The sequence below is a fragment of the Gavia stellata genome, chromosome 1 (assembly GCF_030936135.1).
Source record: "Gavia stellata isolate bGavSte3 chromosome 1, bGavSte3.hap2, whole genome shotgun sequence".
NCBI classification, from domain to species: Eukaryota; Metazoa; Chordata; class Aves; order Gaviiformes; family Gaviidae; genus Gavia; species Gavia stellata.
The window spans coordinates 93990026-94011835 of NC_082594.1; the positions used below are offsets into that span (position 1 = coordinate 93990026).

At 39.0% G+C, this 21810-nt stretch overlaps 1 protein-coding gene across 1 annotated transcript in view; it reads left to right on the forward strand.

Annotated features, from left to right (window-relative positions):
• SYTL5 (synaptotagmin like 5) overlaps positions 1 to 20112 on the forward strand; it is a 61492-nt gene extending 41380 nt beyond the window's left edge. The window contains exons 9-17 of the mRNA XM_059822735.1: positions 2413 to 2505; positions 6500 to 6565; positions 7556 to 7734; positions 8600 to 8702; positions 10880 to 11041; positions 14728 to 14836; positions 16449 to 16584; positions 19154 to 19362; positions 19970 to 20112. Coding sequence (XP_059678718.1) covers positions 2413 to 2505; positions 6500 to 6565; positions 7556 to 7734; positions 8600 to 8702; positions 10880 to 11041; positions 14728 to 14836; positions 16449 to 16584; positions 19154 to 19362; positions 19970 to 20112 — 1200 coding nt within the window. The remainder of the gene's footprint in view (positions 1 to 2412; positions 2506 to 6499; positions 6566 to 7555; positions 7735 to 8599; positions 8703 to 10879; positions 11042 to 14727; positions 14837 to 16448; positions 16585 to 19153; positions 19363 to 19969) is intronic.
• Positions 20113 to 21810: the final 1698 nt, after the last annotated feature.

The following is a 21810-nucleotide window of genomic DNA, read 5'->3' on the forward strand; positions in this document are numbered from 1 at the left end:
TAATTGGATAATGTGCATTTTATAACCCCCACTGGAGACCGGGAGATTAATGTCCTACTAGCTCTAACTTGAATAAGCTAATAACACTAACCAATTATGTAGTTGCAGTTCTGTAACGCCTCCTGAGAAACATAATCATTGTGTTGCAAAATGAATTAGGACCATAGGTTAAATGTTAACCATTTTTTTAGTTTTAGATATCTGCTTGCAGACAAAAATTGGTAGTCAGCTAGCTGTTGTTAGGACTCTGAAGCACTGTTAATTTTTGAGTGTCTAGACCTGAAACACCTCAGTCTGAAGATGGTGCCTTACTTTTTTTTGTCCTGTATTTAATTATTCAGCAATAGAAATGTAGCATTGTTTATTTTAAAGTCCATAGGTACGTATACAACAGTGTAAAGGAAAGAGTTTTGCGTGTGTTACCAGACTTGCTTCTTCCTGTTGTATGGGCAAGAAAGAAAATTGTGTATTATTGTGCCAAGTTTTAAACTTCAGTACATCACCCGAATTCTGAAGTCAATGAGGAGAATAGAAGTGCAGGGTGGGTTTTTTTGTTTTTATTTTAGGGGGTTTTTTGGTTTTTACTTTTGAAGGATTCAGCCCACTATCTGTCTCCCTGAAATAGTTTGCTCTGTTGTGCCTGGGTCTCTGTGGACTTTTTCCTTAGAGTATAAAATACCTATGACTTCTTTTTTTCTGTGGGGTGGTTAACAGTGCCCTGGATAGGTTAGAAAGAGAAGAGACCAGCAGAGGAAGCTCATTGTAAGAACATGAAGCTAAGAGGAATGTTTGCTTCAGTATGCAAATTTTGGTCCCAAATAGAGTGATGGCTTGTCCTGATTTCCCTCTGCTCAATATTAAATATTCAGCTACAATTGGAAAGTAGTAATAGGAAAATTTTGTATCCCTTTCAGCTGATTTTATTTCAGTTCAGTCACTGGAGCAAAGAAGAGATGTAACAGCTAGTTTTATGCATACTAATGACAAATGCTCTGCAGATCTTTGACAGTTCAACTCCACAGCAGCATTTCTTCTCTGCTCTGTGTTTGCTGATTAGCACAGAAGGCTTTGAGACTCCTGAGTTTGAACACAGTACTTCTCTGTTTAGTTTAAGAGAGTAAGAGCGTGAGAGTGAGGTAGGTCACCACGTGAGATTTTTATAGCTGCAAAGCAGATATAAGGAAGTTGAATGTTTGACTTGCATTAAAACTAAAAGCAGAGTCTTTCAAAATACCTGCCATAAGGTTTAAGGAACCTCTTGAAATTTCCAAGCTACTCTTAATAGGATGATAGCTGCCTGTTGGGGTTTTTTCCAGTAACTTTTACTTAAAGTTAACTGTCCTATTAGGACCATCAACCAGACTTTAAGTTTCCTTTTAGACTTTATTGCTGTGTTTAAAAAAATTATATTTTGTCCTGTATATAAGCTAAAGATGTTACAGTTCAGTCTTGCTTATTAAAACTCAAGCATATATATAAAGCTGTGCGATTACTGAATTTTTCCTCCATTTTTAAAATTATTAAAATAATACAGGAAAGTAATTATTTTTAAAACATGCACATCAACTTGGTTTTTTGTTTACCCCTCAAATATATTCAGTGTGTATGATGGCAGGACAAGTTTCCTCCCATGTGGTTTGGCAATAATCCGGGGCTTTTGGCACTGCCTGTTAGAAAGTGGGTCTGTGTTAATGATCCCGTTCACGAAATTGTCGCCTGCCACCAAAGACAGTGTGAAAGGGTGCAAGTGTAATGCAAATTGTGTGCTTTTCCATTTGTGTGAGTGTGACTGATATAAATGTGGATAGTAATTGGAAAACTTGATTGCTAGATTGTAAAAAATATGTCCCATAAAAACATGGAACCTGGACTGTGGCCAAGAAATCAATCATCTAATGGCTTCTGGCTACAAATGTCTTCAGGTAAACCAGTATCAGTGATCCCCTGGTATCAGACCTTAGTTCACTCATTTCTTTTGTTAAGATTTGAAAAATTCTCACCATGTCTGTCTAAGATTTCCAAACCTGAATTCCTGAATGCAAACAGTAGTAAGTAGAATAAGGTAATTCACATGGGATTGTTAGTAGGCATGGAAATGTGTTTTGTTTATGTGCATAGTTGTTGGCCATGCAAAGGTACATGCCTCCAGAATAAGATATGAAGCACGTGTGTCAAGTTTTTCCGTTCTTAAGCAATTCAACCCAGAAACGGTAACAGTGTCTTTTCCCCTTATGCTATGTACCTGTGCAAAGATGTGGAAAATGTAAATCAAAATTCCTCTAGAGATTAGAATTTTGAATGCATCCTGCACCATCTTCTTAAAGTGGAAAATATATGAAACAAAACTAAGCGACAGAGGCTGACCAAATACAGAGCAGAGCACGACGACTAAAATGCCTATTTGTCATTTAGGATTATCTGGATGAAACAGAAGAAGATATTGATGACTTAGTGTCCTCGCGTTATTCAAGGAAACATGGACATTTGACAACTGGATTATCAACAGTAAGATCTTGAGTAGAAAACATATGCTTTTTCCTTCCACAAAAGACCATTGTTCCTCCAAAAAGGAGTTTAACTTCATAACACTTAGCAGCAGATCATCTCTCATCCTGCACTTGAGAAATATCCTTTAACATTTAGATAGATTTTCTATTATATTTTTAATGCTGTTCAAAGCTAAAATGCTGTTCTCTGCAGTGCATGGAAAGAGAAAACCATTTTGCATACTCATCAGCAGATTTCCTCACATGCTCAGGTTACTACCAAGCTGACATGTGGAGAAGGCAAGCCATAGGTGTTTGCAGTACATGACTGCTCAACTTTGCAGAGGAGCACTTAATTTACTTGAAATGAAGAGAACAAGGCTGCGGTGGGATCTTCCATCTCAAACCACTTTCTGGTTGTTCAAGTTCTTGTCTGTGTGTTTGCATACATACCATTTCTGTGGCATCATTGTCCATCCTGCAACCCAACTTCTCCCATTCTTCATGACGTGATTGCTACGCTACCCACATCTGAAAAGTATTTCTCTTCACAGTGAGGAGGGAGATACTTGGGGAGTTTGGCTGGTGACAACTTTTCTGCCTTCTGCAATAACTGTAGTATTTTTCTGTTATATCCTTGTGTTTCTTGTCACACCCACAAACTATATACTGTAAATCAGATGTCTGAGTCTTGCGGTTGTCTAACTGTTGCAACTTAACGTTGGTTTTAAAAGGATAGCTGCATTTTCAGGTTGTAACAGGTGCTAGTATAACAAGCTTTATGCAGTTCATTATGCAGTCTGTCATTCACTGGGAAAGAAAATGGATGATAAAAGTAGCCTTTAACATGTCTAGTTTATGACTACCTGCTGTGTACCTCATTTTTGGGATCTGACACTTAGGATGTGGGCAACTGATAGCATCTTCAGAAAAGTCACAGAGCCCTCTCTAGCCACTCTTCTCCATGACTTGTGCCTAAGAATAGCTCTGGTCAGCATATAGAGTATCAGAAGACTGCAACAAATTCCAGGTAGAAGATGAGAGAGTTGAAGAGGATGAAGAGAGATGAGGAGTCTGTATGCTAAAAAGGAAGAGAAAATTTGGTCCATGACAGTAATCAATGAACTGTCCTTTCTAGACTGCATCCCCATTAGTCCCCATGCAAGCAGGGCCCAGGGAATGCCCACGTAAGTTCTTGATCCCAGAGAGATGGAGTTGGCTGAATCCCAGTTTGGCTTACCTGGGGAGGAGAAGGGGCTGAGAAAATTGCCTTCACAGAGCATTTTGGTATCTTAGATCTGGCCATGTCCAGACCCTTTTACCGTATGATTTGTGTAGTTCACAGAAACAGACACAACAGAGACGTGTGGCACCTCACACCAAATCAGACTTGAGCAAATGTAGCCGGTTGACACCGGTCTAGTTAGACCCACTTCCCCGAGGTTGGCTATGACTCATTGTCTCCAATGCTTGCTGGTCCCATGGATTTTATAGACAGAATTATTTTTATTTCCTCTGAATGTTGATATGACAGTTGCAGGTACTTAAGTGCTTTCTCCATTTAGGCCACTAATTGAGGAACTGCATTTAGAGAGCCTTCTCTCTGTGTGCTGTAGGCAGCATTCTGCCGGTGCACTGGGTTTTGTCCTTTGCTGTAGATTTCCCTTTGACCTTTTTCTTAAGCAGACTGTGGCTTTTCCAGTGCTGTAGGTTTGCGATAAACTTGCATCTCAATGCTCTCGTTTCTGTATATTCACCATGACGTGATTTTTAATGTCACTGCATGCTACGTTAATGACAAAGTTGCGAATGGCAAGCTGCTTCTCCCTGCAAGAGCAGGTCAAATTTACGGGTTCTTTTTTTTATTCCACTTAAGTGTTTGTTACTAGTTACTAACAGTCCCCCTCTCTCTTATTTTTGCCTTTACTCTGCTTGTTGTAAGCCTTTGAGCCTTCTGCACTGTATGGATTTTTTTCACGTACTTGTCTGTCAAATGGCTGTGTGCTATTAAGTCACGTTGAAATAATGTTATTAATGAACAGTAGGCTCTAAATGCATGTTTTTTCTTTGTTTTTCTTTCTTTTTTCAAATATGAGAATTTAAAGTACAGTATGGGTACTCTGACAATGAGCATTTGAGGTAAAGGAAGAAGTATCTCAAAGGGTAAATATGCTTAAAATCTGCCTGTAACATGAGCGAGCAAAAATGGAAATGGAAAGTGACAACGAACAGGAACTGTATCTCAGCATTAGGCTGTTTTTCTTTGTATTTTCCCAAAGCTAATACATGAACTGTGTATTTAGTTTTCTCTGCATCCTTCACCGATTCCTCTCCTAAACATATTAATGTGTTGTAGTCAAGACCCATCACATCAGTAAGACTGAATTGTTCCAGTGCCTTACTGCAGCGATAAGATATGATGCAAAACAAATATAATTCTTAATGAGGTACTAAAATGAGGCTCCGTGTCCTCCATATGTGATCATTGTTTACTACTTATGAAACTGGAAAATGAGTAGCTTTCTTAAGGACATTACCTTTAGCATATGTAATGTCCAGTGTAAACGCCTCAGAACGGAGTCCGTGAGGAAAAGTGAAGTATATAAAATACTTCTACAAAATTTGTGTTATTTTGTTTGTGGTTTGTAAGCAATTCAGAAATTGTGTTTGAGTAAATTCTAGGGTCAGAGGTCATCTATTTGTTTAGGACTTTCCATGGGTTTTTTTTTCCCAGTCATTTATCCCTCACTGCCCACTTACCTAAAGATCAAGAAAACGAGTCTTTGGATTCAGTAGAGAGCCTCCTCATGTTGGTATAACCTTGTTTGTTTTCTGAAATGGGCACACAAATCGTTACTTTTCTGTTACAGGGATAGTTCAGGCATTTTGTAGCACATACTGGGACTGTTAAGTTCACTAACGGTGATCAAGGCTACCCATTTTCATGTGGAAATGCATAAATGGTAAAGGCTGGAATTTAGCTCGAGGCATGTTAGGAATAGGAGGAATTTGTCAGTGTGTGTTGCTAATTCTCCACTAATTTTAACTGGTCCTGTTCATGGAACTTCAGCCAATTGTACAAAGAAATAAAAGGACAAGCATTTTTCTTTTTTTTTTTTAAATGAAGGATAAAGCAGGCCAGCAGAAATACAAAAAACCCACCCTTTTTTACCGTTTATTATTCCTACATGATGTATAAAATTAACTTTATGGATCATGATTGCTTGTTCTAGTTTTTCACCTCTGTTGTTGTTTCCCATATTGACACAGGCCTGCTTATCACTCCAGCTTTGTTTGCTGCAGGGCCCTTAGGCAAAGTGCTTAGAGAGTTGAGTTTTGCCACAGAGCAATTCTTTTTGTGTGGTTCTTCCCTTTGACTGTGTTCTTCCTTCCTGCAGCTGATAAGGAAGGAGGTAGATCAAGATGTAGTTTCCCTTGAGCTTGTTGGTGAGATTTGCAGATACTGCTCTAGCAAGCAGAGACAGGAAAATGTTTCCCCCAATATTCTGTTACTGTATTTTTTTTCCCAGAGAGTGCAATGTTTAAACATTTGTGTGTATTTTTATCTATTCTTACAAACACCACAGAGAAATTGCAATGTCTTACAAAGGCGCCAATCCTGCAAATACATGAATGCTTAGCTTTTAACTAGCTTAAGTGAGAATTGACTTCATGTAGACATAAATGAGAACAAATCCAAATACAATCCAATACAAATCCAAATCTGCTGAGTTGGTGTTCTAAAATGTAATTTGTTTATTTTGATACAGCAGATACCTCATTTCTATTTAACTACCTTGAGCCATGTGTCCTTCAATACTTGAAGTATGTGGAAAACACTTAGCTTTTCTCTGATTTGGTGATACCTTTTTCTTTCTTTCTTGCTATGGCTTTGCGATACAAACTTACTTTACCTGTCTATATAGGTAAAGATTTATCACTGCACCTATTCTTTCTTATTGCAGCTATCTAATGCTCTTTTCTCTTGACCTTTTTCCCTGCCTTCTTTAAAGAACTCCCCAGAAGGCTCTGACAGAAAATGGACGTATTTAAACGTGCCTGAAACAGATGGTGATACTGTGAGTTCTCCTGAATCCTCTGCTTAGCTTGCTTTTAAGGTTTCTCTCTCTTTCCTCCCTTTGTGTTGAAGACTATAAATGTGTGTCTTGCAAGGTTCTTATGTGTTAGGATTTAGATGGTTGTATATGTTTTTGAGCAGTCTTGCTCAATGACTCAAAAGAAAACGTACACCAGACTTTTCGAATGTCTTTGGTTCTTGCAGTGCGCATATTGCTCTGGTTTTCTTTAAAAATATTTAGTTCTTTCCTAACTGTAATCTTCTGGAAGAAATCCTCATAGCAATACTCTGTATGGTATGAGTGAAAAAAAGAGGTTGGAGGTTGATACATTACACTGCAGTGGAAAATTTTGTGGGATTTTTGCTAAACTTTTTTGGCTTTAGGAAAATTGCTGAAATGGTGGGTATGGAATTTTGCTTATTCTTTCAGAATTACTAATAATGAGACGTGGGTGTCGCTTTGAACAAACATGCTTTTATATGATCTCCATTGTGGGAAGCATCCTTAACTTTTTCTAATGGTTCTGTCAGCAGTTGTCTCATGAGACTCAGTAAAACTAGGTGGTCAGTTGAGCCAGAAAGGTGATTTTTTTTTTTTTTATTATTCCGTCCGTGTCTGTCCGCCTCCCCCCCCCCCCCGCCCCCCCGCTTGGAACTTACATGAGCTTGCAGTTTAGGTAGCCTGTCTGCTCTTCAGTTCATGCATTAATTAAATAGTGGTAATTTAGAGTTAGTCATGTTTATAAATAGGTTTGAATCCTGCATGGAAAAACATCAACTGTCCAGACATTTAAGCTATTATTAATTATAGTTCTTATTCCCTTTCACATCAAATAGAAGCAAGTGGTATTTCTGTTCTATGATACATCTGTTTTCATAGCAAGTCCTAACAATTGTGACAATATTGAAGGCTGTGACTGTATGAAAAAAGCAAATTCTGGAAATGAGTAATTTGTTTAAGCCTCTAAGTCCTTTTTCTCTCCCCATCCAGACTAGCATTAACAGCATGCTGAGTGTATATAGTGAAACTGGTGACTATGGCAACGTGAAGGTCAGTGGCGAAATCCTTCTCAACATCAACTACAGCTACAAAACAGGTGCCCTCAACATCCTGGTAAAAAGCTGCAGAAACCTGGCCATTGCAGATGAGAAGAAGCAAAGGACCGATCCGTAAGCACAGAGAGGAATTTCCTTTTAGGCTCTGCTGGGGGTGTCCTCCACCACGTCACGCGCAGTGACGTAGCCTGGGGTTGTGATATGAGCCTGAGAACTCATAGGATTCAGTTGCTACAAGCCAGTGTTTTGATGATGGCTCGTTTTGGATTCCCTGTGGGAAATGCATTTTCAATATGTTTCTTAGGGCAACATGTGCCTGTTCTGGGGAAACAATAAGATTACTTAAATTATCAACCTGTTTGATAGCAATCTCTGCAAAGGGGCAAAACATATGAAAGAATAGGGAGGCTGAATTTCTTAATTCTAGAATCAAAACTAAAGTATATGAGAGGAATGATGTTTTGGAGGGAGGGATAGAGATAACTTTGGTTTCATGCATCCATAGACTCGTTTTGCAAGGACTATGTTTTTTGAGTTTCGCGTTATAGTTTTCAGTACAATATGTAAGTTCTCTCATCAGGAAGTAATAATGAGTGTCTCTAATCATGTGTAACCCTATCATATGCAGGGTATGAAGTTTTTAATTCTCTTGTATTTTCAGTGTATGTGTTTTCATATGTAACCAGTCAGTAATCATATACTACAAAAGGGAAAGTGTTAGGAAAGCTTCCTTCATTTCTGAGGATGAGTAAATTAATTTAGCTCTGCCTTTTGTTATTCTGATCCTATCTGAATAACATTGTTATGTTTGTAGATAAAGACCATGCCTTTCCATGTTCCACATATGCTGTTACATGTGTACACTGTTTAGACTGCAAAAATTAATTGCCTCATATGTGTTGTTGATGCAGCAATGTCAGGTCCTTGCTCAAATTGGTCACTTTTATTCCTTGCTAATAATTTACTGCTTGACCTGCAGATATGTTAAAGCATACCTTCTGCCTGATAAGTCCCGCCAAAGTAAACGCAAGACCAAAATTAAAAGTAACAGCATCAATCCAGAATTTAATGAAACGCTGAAGGTGAGAACACTGTCTCTCTCTCTCTCTCAGGCTGTGATGAATGTTCCGCTTGTGCCCACAAGCATTTTCTCTAAGTGTTCCAGTATGGGGATTAGAATTTGGAAGAGATGCCTCAAAAGGAATGTATTTAAGCAAAACCGTCTAGTAATCCTATGAGTTGTAATTTCTGGCTTTCAGCATTGAGGAAGTGTTTTTGTTTGGTTCTCCTCTTTATAGGTAAAACTTCTATTAGTTTCCATTGATCTGTTTCAAAACTGCTGATGTTCCTGTCTAACCTAAGCTCAGAGATGTTAAAAGTACCTTAAAGACTTTGTAAGCCCTAAGTTAGCAACTGATGCTGAAATAGAGCTAGATTAAAACTTCGCATCTAAGTGATTTTGAAGAGAAAATAACCTTTTGCAGTAAAATCTGAATTTCTCTGTAGGCTTTAATTTATTTTTAAAGCAGAACTGACTTCGTTATGAAAATGCCAACAACAGCTTCACTACCTACCTTCCTAGAAAGCTGTAGTGAAGTTCATTTTCTGTTGCAAAAGACAACAACAGATTACTTCCTTGAGGGCTGGTGGAGCAGAGCACCCAGGCTCTTCCTTCCTTGCCTTTTACCCACATCCACTACAGAGGCTGAATGATTCTGAGCTCCTCACCAGCTGCTTATTCACCTCCTTGGCTCTGTGGTGCAGGGTGGGAATGGTAGAGTTTCTGCCCAGTTCATTGCCTGTCTGGCACCTGGACCACAAGGCTCCTGGTGATTCCCCTTCCTCGTCAACTAACGAGACAGCCAGCTGTCACAAGGCCAGAAACTCTTTTTAGTTTCTCCTGAAATACATATTTTTTTTTGTAATTTCAGTGATGTTTTAAATAAGTTTCTTATAATAGAGGATAATAGATGTTCCCTGGCCAGTATAGTTGGCTTAACCTGGCTACAAAACCATTTTGCAGACTTACACACACTTGGTCTGGCCAGACTGCTTGCCAAGGGAGAGTCTCTTGTATAGCCTCATTTTTAAATGGTTTATAATAAAGTTAAGACTTGACTGAACTGGAAAAAAAAGGTGTTAGACTCTATTTAGCAAGGAACATAGCACTAAACATGTTTGCTAGTAGGGAACTTGGTGAGGATAGGACCTAGCAGCTTGCTAAAAATGCGAATTGTAACAAAGAGGGCTTACTTGGATGGTGGGTAGGTAAGCAAGAGCTACGTCCGTTTGTCCCAACTGTTACTACTGTTAGAAAAGAAAAATAGTTAAATCTTCCTGCATCTTCCCCATTTGACTTTTATTCCATTGTTGCTAAAGATGACATCTCTCACAGTGGAACTGCTGGCATCTAGGATTAAGCATTGTAGACATACCTATGCATGAATAGCCTACTTGTGTGGCTCGCCAACTGAGTTGACTGTTTCAGCTTTTGAATAATATATGTCTGTGTCCAGACGTTGTTCTTGACGCAAGAAAGAAGACATCTGGGTCTCCTCAGCTAACACTAGGAGAAGGGTGAATTTCAAGGAATTAATGGGCCTTTTGCTAATGCAGAGTGTGCAGAGCTAGAATTCCAGATGTTTATAATTTGCTGGGTATTTGCTGGAATAGTCCAGAGGAGTATTTTAATATCTTTCAAAACCAACAGTGGTTACTAAGACTGAGACACTTAGTGAATGCTTTGCAGATGCAGTTTTACTTGTTTTCAGAACAATTTTCCTTAAGTTACAAAGATGCAATTGAAAGAGAGGAGGACACTATTTCTAGAAAGCAGTATACAGCAGACTCTCTTTAGGGATGAAAGAAGCAGTGGGGTTTCTTCTTACAAATGAAACTTTGATGTAGATCTGCTTCTTTTACATAAACTTACGAGGAATTAACAGGATCATATTTTTAAACATCGTAATTTACTTTATAGTCATAAATACGCAGTAAATACAGAAAAAACCACAATCATGATAGTAACATTAATTACCATTGGATGCATACTGCAAAGAAAAGAGTTAGGTTTAAGATTAGCATTATGAGCTTTTTAGCTAGATCAATCTTGTTTGCAAAGAAAACAAATCTCTCTTTCATGCTTCATTTGTTAGCTGCTGTGGGCTTCGTGAAATTGAGCTAGAACTGTAAAAGGCTCCATGGAAACTATTATTTATGCTTATTCTGAGAGTTTCTTTTTCTCTTTTTCTGTTGGTAGTATGTCATCAGTCACACACAGCTAGAAACCAGGACCCTGCAGCTTTCTGTCTGGCACTATGACAGGTTTGGACACAACAGCTTCCTTGGGGAGGTGGAAATTCCATTCGATTCCTGGAACTTTGAAAATCAGGGAGATGAGTGGTTTGTGCTCCAGCCCAAGGTAAGGATTTCCAGGGGCTGGTGAAAATGTTGTGAAGCAAATTAAACAAGGCTTAGTTATTTTTCCTTTGGAACATGTTTATAAAACGGTGACTTTGAGTGTCTAATATGGTAATATAAATTATATCTTTCTTCTTTATTCAATCAAAAATACTGGTTTAAAAGTCTTAATGAAAACTTTACATGTCATTGGCTACTTAAAAACAAACAAAAGACCTCCACCTTTTAAATAAGCTGTAAGATCATCTTGTAATAAACTGCAGTGGAGAAATGACCTAGTAAAGAAATTTATTATTTTTTAAAAGTAGCATGTAAACCAAAGCTACCCAACCCTTAACAGTTTATTAAAGAAATAGATCTTTTTTGTTTCAGTTCAAAGTGCTTCACACTTTTCAGCTGTGACAAAATGACTTATTAATCTCTTCTTCACCCTAACTAGGAAGGTACAAGATGAGGCTTCTCAGCAGGCAGATCAATTGGTCTGTGAAACAGGACTTGCATTGTACTTAGCTAAGGATAGTATGACTTCTGTCTCTAGGGCACCCCCCTGCTTTGGCAAAGGTGTTTATTTTCAGAAGAGATTAAAAGAGCTATTGTAAACTGGAGGATTAAAGGCTCCTGCCTTGCTTGCTCTTGCAGCAGCCAGAATCCCCAGAAATTCTAGTGGTTTAGATTGCCATTTCAGAAAGTGTATTTCTCTTGCTGCAGAAAAATCCAAGGTTTTACTGCAAGTGATGTGGAGATATGACTCAGATGACTTGTTTGCTCTGTGTTCATTTTTAAGGAAATAGTGTTACATTCGGGGTTTTAGGAGCGAGTGTTTGATTTGTGCCTTTCTGTCACGTAGGAGATGGATCTGATTGCTGTAAAATTAATTTCTAGGTATAGCCCTTTGTGAGGCTTACATCTAAACTGTCACAAATTTATATTTTAGTAAATAATTTCCCAGAAGATACATAAGGAAATTGGTCTCTTCTTTGAACACTTACACACCTCACACTTCATAAGTGGCAAGGAAGATCATTCCCAGTTTCCTAGTTCAGCTTTTGTTAATAAGGGTGACCACCAACTCTTCCTTCATGGTCCAGACAAGGGGAGACCAGGAAGAGAAAGTGGCTAATGATGGCAAACAAGTTTCAGTCAGCACTGTGTCTAGGCCAGGATTATACCGTCCTCCTTACAAGCCTGCTTCATGTAAGTTACATTCGTTGGGTGTGCTCTTGAAGTAGAAGAAATGTCTACTACATCTCTGTCATAGCTCTGGCTGGTGTCGGGTGTTGCTCGCATTTAGTACCCGCCAGTCTACAACAATAAGATACACATCTAGTACTTGTTTTGCTTGCAGTTTGTATGCAGTGTTGGTCTGAAATTGAGCCTCTTATCGTACAGTAGTCTCTTGTCATCTCATTTCAATCTTTGGGGATTTGAGTGTGTGTATGTGGGGTTTATTTTAAACCTAACAGGGGAAAAAAAAACCAAAAAAAACAGTCATGAAGCTCTCCTGCTCAGGAAAAAAGTAATGAGGCGCTAAGCATTTCAGCCATTCCAGCTGGAAGGTGTTGTCTGACTATTTCCAAACCTGTTAAAAGGATTTTTAGATGAGTTCTTTTTTACCAAAGAAAGCAAACACAGGATTGGTCTTGTCTGCCTCCTAAGTTGTTTTAAATAATGTTTCTAAACTTAAAATGCTGCTAAGATTTTTGATCAGGAAAGATAATATTTTTTTAAAATATCAATTATTGCATTTCAAATTTAGAAAAAAGCACAGGTTAATACATATGCAAATTACATGCTGTTCTCCCATATGATCTGCCTGATAGAGGCAGGAATGACAGTGAAATATTTCCTGGGTTTTATTACAGCGCTTTATTTGATCTGTCATGAATCATTTAGCTGCTTTAGTGAAAAGGTTGGAGACTTTAAGACCTGTTTCTTCTATGAGCATTGAATGTCTGTTTTCAAGAAGAGTGTGGTTAAATCAGAAAAAGAAAAGAAAATAGTTCTGTGGTTAAAGAGGAGGCAGAGCCTAGAGCCATGTTATATGTGGGTTTGGGGGGGAGGTTGGTAAATTGTTCCTGACGTAAGAACTTATACCATCACTTGTCCACCAGTAGAACAGAAAAAACAATCCTTGCTGCCTTTATGGAAAACTTGATCCTAAACTTGCATAGTTTAGACCATAAGTGAGCTGCCACACTGGCAAGATTTAGATGTTGTTCAAATTACTCCACAGCCATTTACTACAGGTTTTCTTTTGTCCTCTGTTGTAGCAACTGGCATGAGACAGTGGTGGAGACAGGACTGTTTTTCTCAGAGTCAGTGCAGGAATTCCTGTGTTGCTGTAAAAGTGCTTCAAAGTCTCCAAAGGGCCATGTTGTTATCACTAAAATTGCTTTGTTCTCTGTCCCATCCTTGTGTACAGACTTAGCCCCACTAAACATGGTTAGTGCCTTAGCCTAGAGCCTATGATATGAAGGCAGTGCTGACTCTGTGCATATCACTGTATGTATTTCTGGTGGGGTTTTTTGGTTCTGTTTTCTCTTGATAATAGAATTTTGACCTTTCTGGGGAATCAGGAAACAAGCTGAATGCATTTCAGAGAAATACTGTTACTGATCAGACATTTGTCTATCAGGAGTTCTTTAAAGGCTTGTGTGGTACCTTGGTGTGTGTCTCTCAGTACTCGAGGGTCCTCTCTCTTTGTACATGTGCTTTGTTCGTGTTGAGAGATCAGGAAGATTTGCTGATTTCTACCCAAACCTAAGCACTGAAGCATGTACAGAAATGTGAGCATCTTAGTTGCCCCACTTCCACTAGTGGACATCATTGAGCAAGGTTAGCATACACCTGAGTGTTTCATAGACCTGAACTCTAATGTAAATGTACAAGACTTCTTTTTTCACTGCACTTTATTTTTCTATAAGTCAGTTTGAACTGGCATAACATGTTCTCTCTGTGTTGTATCTATTGTTTTTAAAATGTAGTTTCCAACATCTTACAATGCAAATGGAAGTTCAGCATACATCAGTGAAGGCCTAATGTTCTTTTAACAAGGATGCTCTGAAGAGCACTGAATGCATTCTTTCTGGACAAGATTCAAACATTTATAAAACAAAAAGATGCAGAAATAGTAGCTGTGTCGAAAAGGACACTGGGAATAACAGTTGTCAAAAAGTTTTTCTATTTCAGAGCTGGACTCTGCTCTCTTCCCTCACCTTGGTTCCCCACACCTCCATTCCAAGAGTGACTCAGGAATAACTCCTCTAAAGTACATGAAACCAATTATGGTTTAAAATCCTCATTGGGGCAAATAAGGGCTGAATGTCAGCTTAAATTTGCTACAGTTTATATGTCCAGAACTAAGTTTGAGGGGTTTTTTTCCTGTTTGTTTGCTTCACTTATTCATGCTAGATATCTCTCTCTTCTGTATGTTCACTGAACAGTGTCTAATGCCGCCTGGCTTTATTCTTCTGAGAGCTTGCATTCCCTAGCTCATAAAGTTTTCTAAATGTGATTGCATTCAATCTGGAATGTCTCATTTTCTGAAAGTGGGCTGGTATGTCTTGACATGTTTAGGAAGTGTTTCAAACACTATATTGGTACAACAAAATTAAAATCAAAAAGAGAAGGTGAATGATTAACGTTAGCTGGATTTCTGTTTTGTTTGGTTGTTTTTTTTCTTCTCAGGTGGAGGTTGCAGCAGATGTCGGGCTTCAATACAAAGGAGAACTGACAGTTGTTCTACGTTACATTCCCCCAGACAGAAACCTGATGCTTCCTCTTGGGCAGTTTCAAGGTAAAGCAGACATTAATGGCAATGTATGATAGCATCCCTCTGAGTATTAAAAATCCTCACCTAGGGTGAAGTAATGGTATCGGTGGAGATTGAAATCATACTTAAATGTACTAGTTGTCTTTATCTGTGGAAATTTTGAACTGTGAGTATGTGTCTCCTGCTCCATCATCTTCTCTTACATTGAACTTAAGGAGAGAGAAGGGTGTGGACAGGGCATTGCGGGACATGGTGTAGTGGGCATGGTGGTGTTGGGTTGATGGTTGGACTTGGTGATCTTACAGGTCTTTTCCAACCTTAGTGATCCTGTGATTCTGTGAAGAGGAGTGTGCAGTCAAGTGTTGATGCATGGCTGTGACCTGATTAAAAAAATTCAGACATTAGATAACATGATCGAGGAGAGCCACATAGAAATAAACTGTCTACATCATAGTCTGTGGGTTCTTTGTTCAGCTAGTTATATACAGTGTATAGCTGATTAAAGTAATAGACTTCACTTAGTTCTGCATGCTTAATTATCCTTAGGCTTACCTGTCTCCTAATTTTCACTTTTTTTTCACACTGCTTTACCTCTGCTCAGTTTTACCGTATTACTGATGTAATTCAGTCCTGTAAAATATTATTTAAATTCTTTAGGGTAAGCCATTATTTTCATCAACAATGAACAGGGGGAAATACTTGCTAACTCTTTGCATTGTAGTAGCGTAAGGAACAGCAATCATCTGAAGTGAAAGCAATCACTGGGTAGCACCTGAGTGTACATGGATATACCAAACACAGGTATATCACTGTCTTAGTGACAGTATTGCTTGTTAGCATTAGGATTTAATAGCTGTATTAGACTTTTTTCTTTCCCTTTTTTGACAGATTACATTCCCTCTGCTAGCAGTAATTCCAAGGTTTTCTCTCTTAAAAGCTAATTGTTGTTTGTCAAGTCCGGATATATGCTATCCGCATTTTTTAAAATTAGTACATTTTAACATCACTCCTGATCTTTTCTTCTGATGTTTTCAGCCTGAATCGGTGTGTACGATCCCTGCTGATAAGCCTCTTAGAATCCACAGCAGCAGCAAGTACACATGTACTCATGCTGCTGTTCAAAAGCAGTAGCGTGTCACTGAGCACCGTGTCCTTTGTCACAGTCTCCGAGGAGCACTGCATCCTTGCACGTGGAATACATGCAGTGTATTTCTGCATTTTAAGCTTTGCATTTATACCTTGCTTGTGGCGTAAGGCTGCCTTAACATCAGTGGTGGAAGTGGATTCTGAAAAGAGGGTAGGACTTACAGGACATGAAGTTCTTTGTGTTCAGCATAGTAATCCACAAATACTTGTATTCGGACAGGACTTCAGATAGGGCACTCTGTTGTGTCCAGCAAGGACTAGCTAGTTTATGTGGTCAAGTTCTTTATCAAATATGGAGTGATTTTTCTGTCTCTGCCTTACTAGTTTCTCTACCCACAGAGAATCGGAATCTCCTCATAAGCAATACTTTAATCCCATTGCAGTAAATGATTAAAAAAAAATCTAGCCAAGACAATTTACATTTCCAAATCAGTCTTGCAGTGTATATATAATTTCTGATGATGATGTTGCAACTCTGTTCCATGTATAGGAAAGAAGAGCTTTAAAAAAGGAAAAAAGGGAGATGCTCACATGCCATCTGGAGGTATATTAGAAGTCCTCATCAAAGAAGCAAAGAATTTAACAGCAGTGAAATCAGGAGGCACATCTGACACTTTTGTGAAAGGGTCTGTGGTTTTTTTCTCCCCATTTTTTTAATGGCTGCACTGAATCATATTTTGGCTGACCCAGTTTTTTTCAATATATCTGTATATATGTGTATGGAGTGTCAGTCCTGAAAAGCAACTGGCACCTCAAAATGGTATGCTGAGGAGAAGGATGCTGTGGAATAACAGCAGAGAGGTATGAGTTGTCCCAGTGGTTAAATACAATTGTATTTAAATACCACTCAGTCCAAGTGGCACAGAACCATTCATACAGAAGTATCTGGTGTGCTAATGCGCACACTGTTACAGAATATAACGTTTGGTAAAAGAAAACACTTCCACTGAGTCAGCAGAGAGAGGTAGGTGAATATGCATCACTCCTGGAGGCAAGAAGTTGTAAATTAGAGCTCTCACACTGGAGATGATACCTGATCTGATGGTGACATTTACGTTTTCAGGAAATTGAAACAGTACATATTTTTTAGTAAGAGGAATAGCCAGAATACGTCCTGAATAAGAAACGTGTTTTCAGGAAGATACAAGTCTTTTTGCTTTCCTTGTAAAACTGCAAATAACACCTCTAAAAGCTGGCATGCTCCATCAAGCTGAGGTTCTTTCTAACGGATGTCACCTGAAACATGCAGAAAGAGAAAATTCATTATCTTCGCGAGGAAATTCTGGTTTGATTCAAGTAAACATACTAAATGAGAAAAGATTTTTCTCTCTTATACTATAAGAATTTGGGGTTTTTTCTAGTGCTTAATTGGTAAAGCTCTTTGGCATGTAGTACAGTGTCAAGGAGCACATTTGAACCTTGAGGGTTCCCAGGAAGTCTATCACTGACTTTAAACGTAGTGTTTTAATTCTAATTGTGTCTTGTTCTCAACATTTAATATTCTTTGACAGAAGATGTTTAAAAATTCTGCTCTGATGACTTTTGGGTTGGATTTTAAAGATGCGCCATTTTGAAAAATTTAAGGTCTGTGTCACTTGTATGCCTGTATGCATGTGCGTACATAAAGATATATATAGTGTGACATATACGCATCTTTTTGTTAGATAAGCAGCATTTTGTGTTGGACAGTCAAAATCCAAACTATATAGAAAATGCTACATGTAGGATACACTTGTGTTTGAATAAAATGAACATAATCCTGCATGCCTGACTGTATTGGATTTTTCATAAATGTAATTTATGCATTTGAAATGTTACATTTAGGAAATAACGGATAGCTTAAAACATTTTTCTTTGACAGTTTTTGCTCTCAATGCTGGCTTTCAGAATTGCTGATTTTTACATATGTTGTAGTTCATTAGTAGCAGTGTGAGTGCTGTTACTAAATAGTGAGCATCCTGCCTTTAATTCCCTGGTGGAGCTGAGAATTTCTTGATCTGGTAGTGTGCTTCAAACTATCACTAAGCTCATACACTTCATTTAGAAGTTTGAGCTATTCTTTCTATGTATTTGTTCTCCCATGCCATCTTTCTTTGCCTGCTATATGTAAAGGTATTTTCTTTGATTGAAAATAGACTGTCTGATCCCACTACAGCTTGTTCTCACCTGGAGCTTGGAACAGGCTTGAGGGAGAAAATGTTGTCAAAGCCTTTTCACATTAGCAGTAGCAATGTGTGGCCAATAATTCTCTGGACTATCTTTAGTTAGTGGTGTTTGCTGTTGCTGACATGGATTATTCAGTACAGCAGAACAGAAGTCTGTTTTCCTTGGACTATTGGCCTGTCATGTGTCATGGCCATATGGACAATCAAGTTGCCATGAACAAGTTGAGGTGCTGCAACAGTCTGATCTGAACTGTTAGCTTGAGACTAGCTTGAGATAATTTGACATAGCTTAGCCCACTAATAGCCCCCCACGGTAAACGAGCTCATATTTGTTGCCAAGTAAAAACCTGCACAGGAGTCCTGATCAAGGTCTAGCAGTTTGTATGTGTGACCCTTTAGTATTTATATGCAACCACACAGTTATTCCATTAACTTTGCTGAAGGAGGTGAAGGTACAGACTGAAAACTTGTACAGACCTCTGATTTTCAGCTAAAGTATTAAGTTCCTTTAGTTTCACTAAAGGAATTAGCCACTGAAAGTGAAATGTGAAAAGCTTGTCAGACTTTACAGTATTAGTGTTTCTGCACTCAGTAGGGTGTGAGGCAATTCAAAGTACTGGTGCTAAACTGCTGAAGTTCCTTCCTTACCAGTAATTTCTGTTTCTTTGTGGAGGACCTTCTGTCCTGCTTTGGGAGGGAGACTGGACTGGGCAACTCCAGAGGCCCCTTCTAGCCAGCTTTTTTATGATCCTGTCTATATTTAGTCTTAGTGAAATAAAAAGTTTGTGGTTAAGACCCAAGCCATGGGGCAAGGAGACCTAATTTCAGTTTTTGCTGGTGATAACTGACACTGGCTGTAAGAACAAATGGACCACAAATGCTAAATATGCACTTCAGGTATATGCTTAATTTAATAACAGTGGGGAATAGGGTCCTGATCTCATTTGAGTCTCTACATTATTGTAATTCTTTGTGACTATGATGTGACATCCTGTTTACATATTCAATTTTCCTTTTTTATATGTCCCAGATACCTTCTCCCAGATGACAGCAAAGCTACAAAACACAAAACTCCCATAATAAAAAAGAGTGTGAACCCCCAGTGGAATCATACCTTTGCTTTCTGTGGCTTGAATTCAAGGGATATACGTAACGTCTGCCTAGAACTGACTGTGTGGGACAAGGAGTCACTATCCAGTAATATTTTTTTGGGAGGTGTCCGTTTGAGCACTGGAAATGGTAAGGTCCCACCTGCCTGGTGATTGCATTTCTTATTCTGCTCTCCTTCCTCCCCACCCCACGTGATTTATGTATATGAGGGACAGAAATGTTACTGAATGTATGGAAAGTATGTGGGAACTTGGGGAAATTGAGAAGGGAGAGAAGGCAACAAGTAATCTGTAGATGATTTAGTTCTTTCCTTCATTGATTGAGACACAAAAATTTGTGCTCAGTTGTACTTCTGTGCAGTCTAGAAGAACTGGGAACACCTTGGAGGTGTTTCCTAGCATCCCGGGTAGAAGGATACTACTTGGGTTCAGCAGCAGCCTTTCTGCTGACAATGGTGTGATCTGGAAGAAGCGTGGGTCCATTCCTCCTCTCTTAGGAGAAAGTTGCTTGTGATGCAGAGTGGGGAGGTTTATGTGCCTCTGCCCACAGGCCAAAAAGGAGTGTAATTACAAACTGGTGCTCTCCAGGAGCTGCCTGTTTTCAGGAAAACTCCCTGTACAGGTGGTTGTGTAAATTGCTTGTCATCTTTCTTACATGCTGTTGGACCAAATGAGCAAGCATATTAAGTAACTGCTTACTAATATGCCAAAATGTCTCATGTTTTTGTAATTGCCAGGTGTAAGTAATGGCAAGGAGGTTGACTGGATGGACTCTCAAGGGGAAGAGCAGCACCTCTGGCAGAAGATGATTGACAGTCCTGGAGCCCCTGTGGAGGGGATACTAATGCTGAGATCCAGTATGGGAAAACGCAGACTCTGAAAGACTTTTAACTACTGAGGGGTACCACCGGTACTCCTGACTTCAGTGGTGTTCAGGCTCTTGTCACTTTGCCCATTTGAAAGTGGGGAAGGGTTGTGCTCTTTGCCTTGGATATTAAGGCTCTGAGTGAGATTTTAATGCATTCTGCACTTTCATGCACACGTTTTTAACCCAGGCTTCTTGTATGGATTAAGTTTCTCCTGAAGCCAGTGAGAATTTGACCTTGTACAGAGATCGGACTGGCTTTCTCTGTCCCTTCTGGTGACCGGTGCGCAGCTCATGAACACCTCTGCCCTTGAGGGGCGCGGAGTGAGCAAATTCTCTAGTTAGTCATTTAGTAACTAATGCCTAGTTTACCTATCTCCTTCTGGGTCAAAGATGGCCTAGAAGACAGCAGTGATATAGTACAAGCAGATTCAGAGTGAGTCTGTGCTTTGGTATGTGAAAGATAAGAAGCCATAATGTTATGAAGGAGAACAAACAACATTTCTTTATCATGTTTGCTTGTTGGGCTGTGCAGTGTGCAGGATGGCAGGCTTGGGACCAAGCAGTCCACCAAGGAAGGACGATGCACTGTGTTGCACACTAGAAATAGGCAGCAGGTGAGCTGGCGTACAGTGCTGGTGTCCTGGCATTCTCTGGGTTATTTTAATGCACTGTATAAAAGGCAGACTTGGTTCAGCATAATCAAAGAACCTCTAATGAAAATAAATCGTAACAAATCCCCAAACGGTTTCCAGAACTACATGGTATTACTGTGTTTTTCATTCACTTGGCAGCTCTAGCCAAGATCTTCTGATGTCATTGAACAGAGGGAATATGTTCACATGCCTCTCCCCACCTGATGAGTTGCTGAGATGAGACACATACTGGGTTTGGACATAGTTAGCTAAGGCCTTGATTCAACAGATCATGTAGTGAAGTGACACGCTTAAAGCACATGCCAGAAGGATTTGCACAACTGTGGAATTTTCTCTGAATGGGCTTGGATCCCATTCAGGCGTGCCCACGCATGCTAGTTATTAACCAGAGTAGGACTTTTTTTTCCTGAACGTCCGTCCCTGCCCCCCTCCCCGCCCCATGACTAAACAGTGGATTTAATGATAAGAGTGGGGTTTGGCCAGTTCAATCATTAATCTTATTAACCGTGACAGTTGTTCAACAGTAATTTTGCCATGTGGTTTCCTAAAGTGATTTTATACCTACTTAGATCCCCCATCCTTTGGGGACTTACGCAGGTCATATGTGAAGAGCATGCTGTTTTGAATAGTTGTTGTGGGCTACTCCTACCATAATGAGATAAATAGGATTATAATCTTTTTTCAAGGATAGCACATGTCTGCTTGCAAGATTGGATAATAATATAATTGCATGGCATGTGATTGCTGAGGGTATAAGACAAAGGAAGATCAGTAAACTGAGTGAACAACATTTCTTCTGAATTTTCCAGTATTAGAACACAGCTTCCTATTTGAACTGGTAAATTCGTCTATAGCTATTCTTACCTTTTTTCCCTGAAATGTTTTATTTTTGGAAGCAATGTAGTATTAGCACTAAGAAAACAATTGAAATATATGGAAACATAAACTTTACCTAAATTACTGGGAAAAAAACAAACTTTCAAAGAATGTATCATTCTCTGTAGATCAAAACACCAGTATTGAAAGATTTCAGTGAAGAATAAAGACCATAAATTTT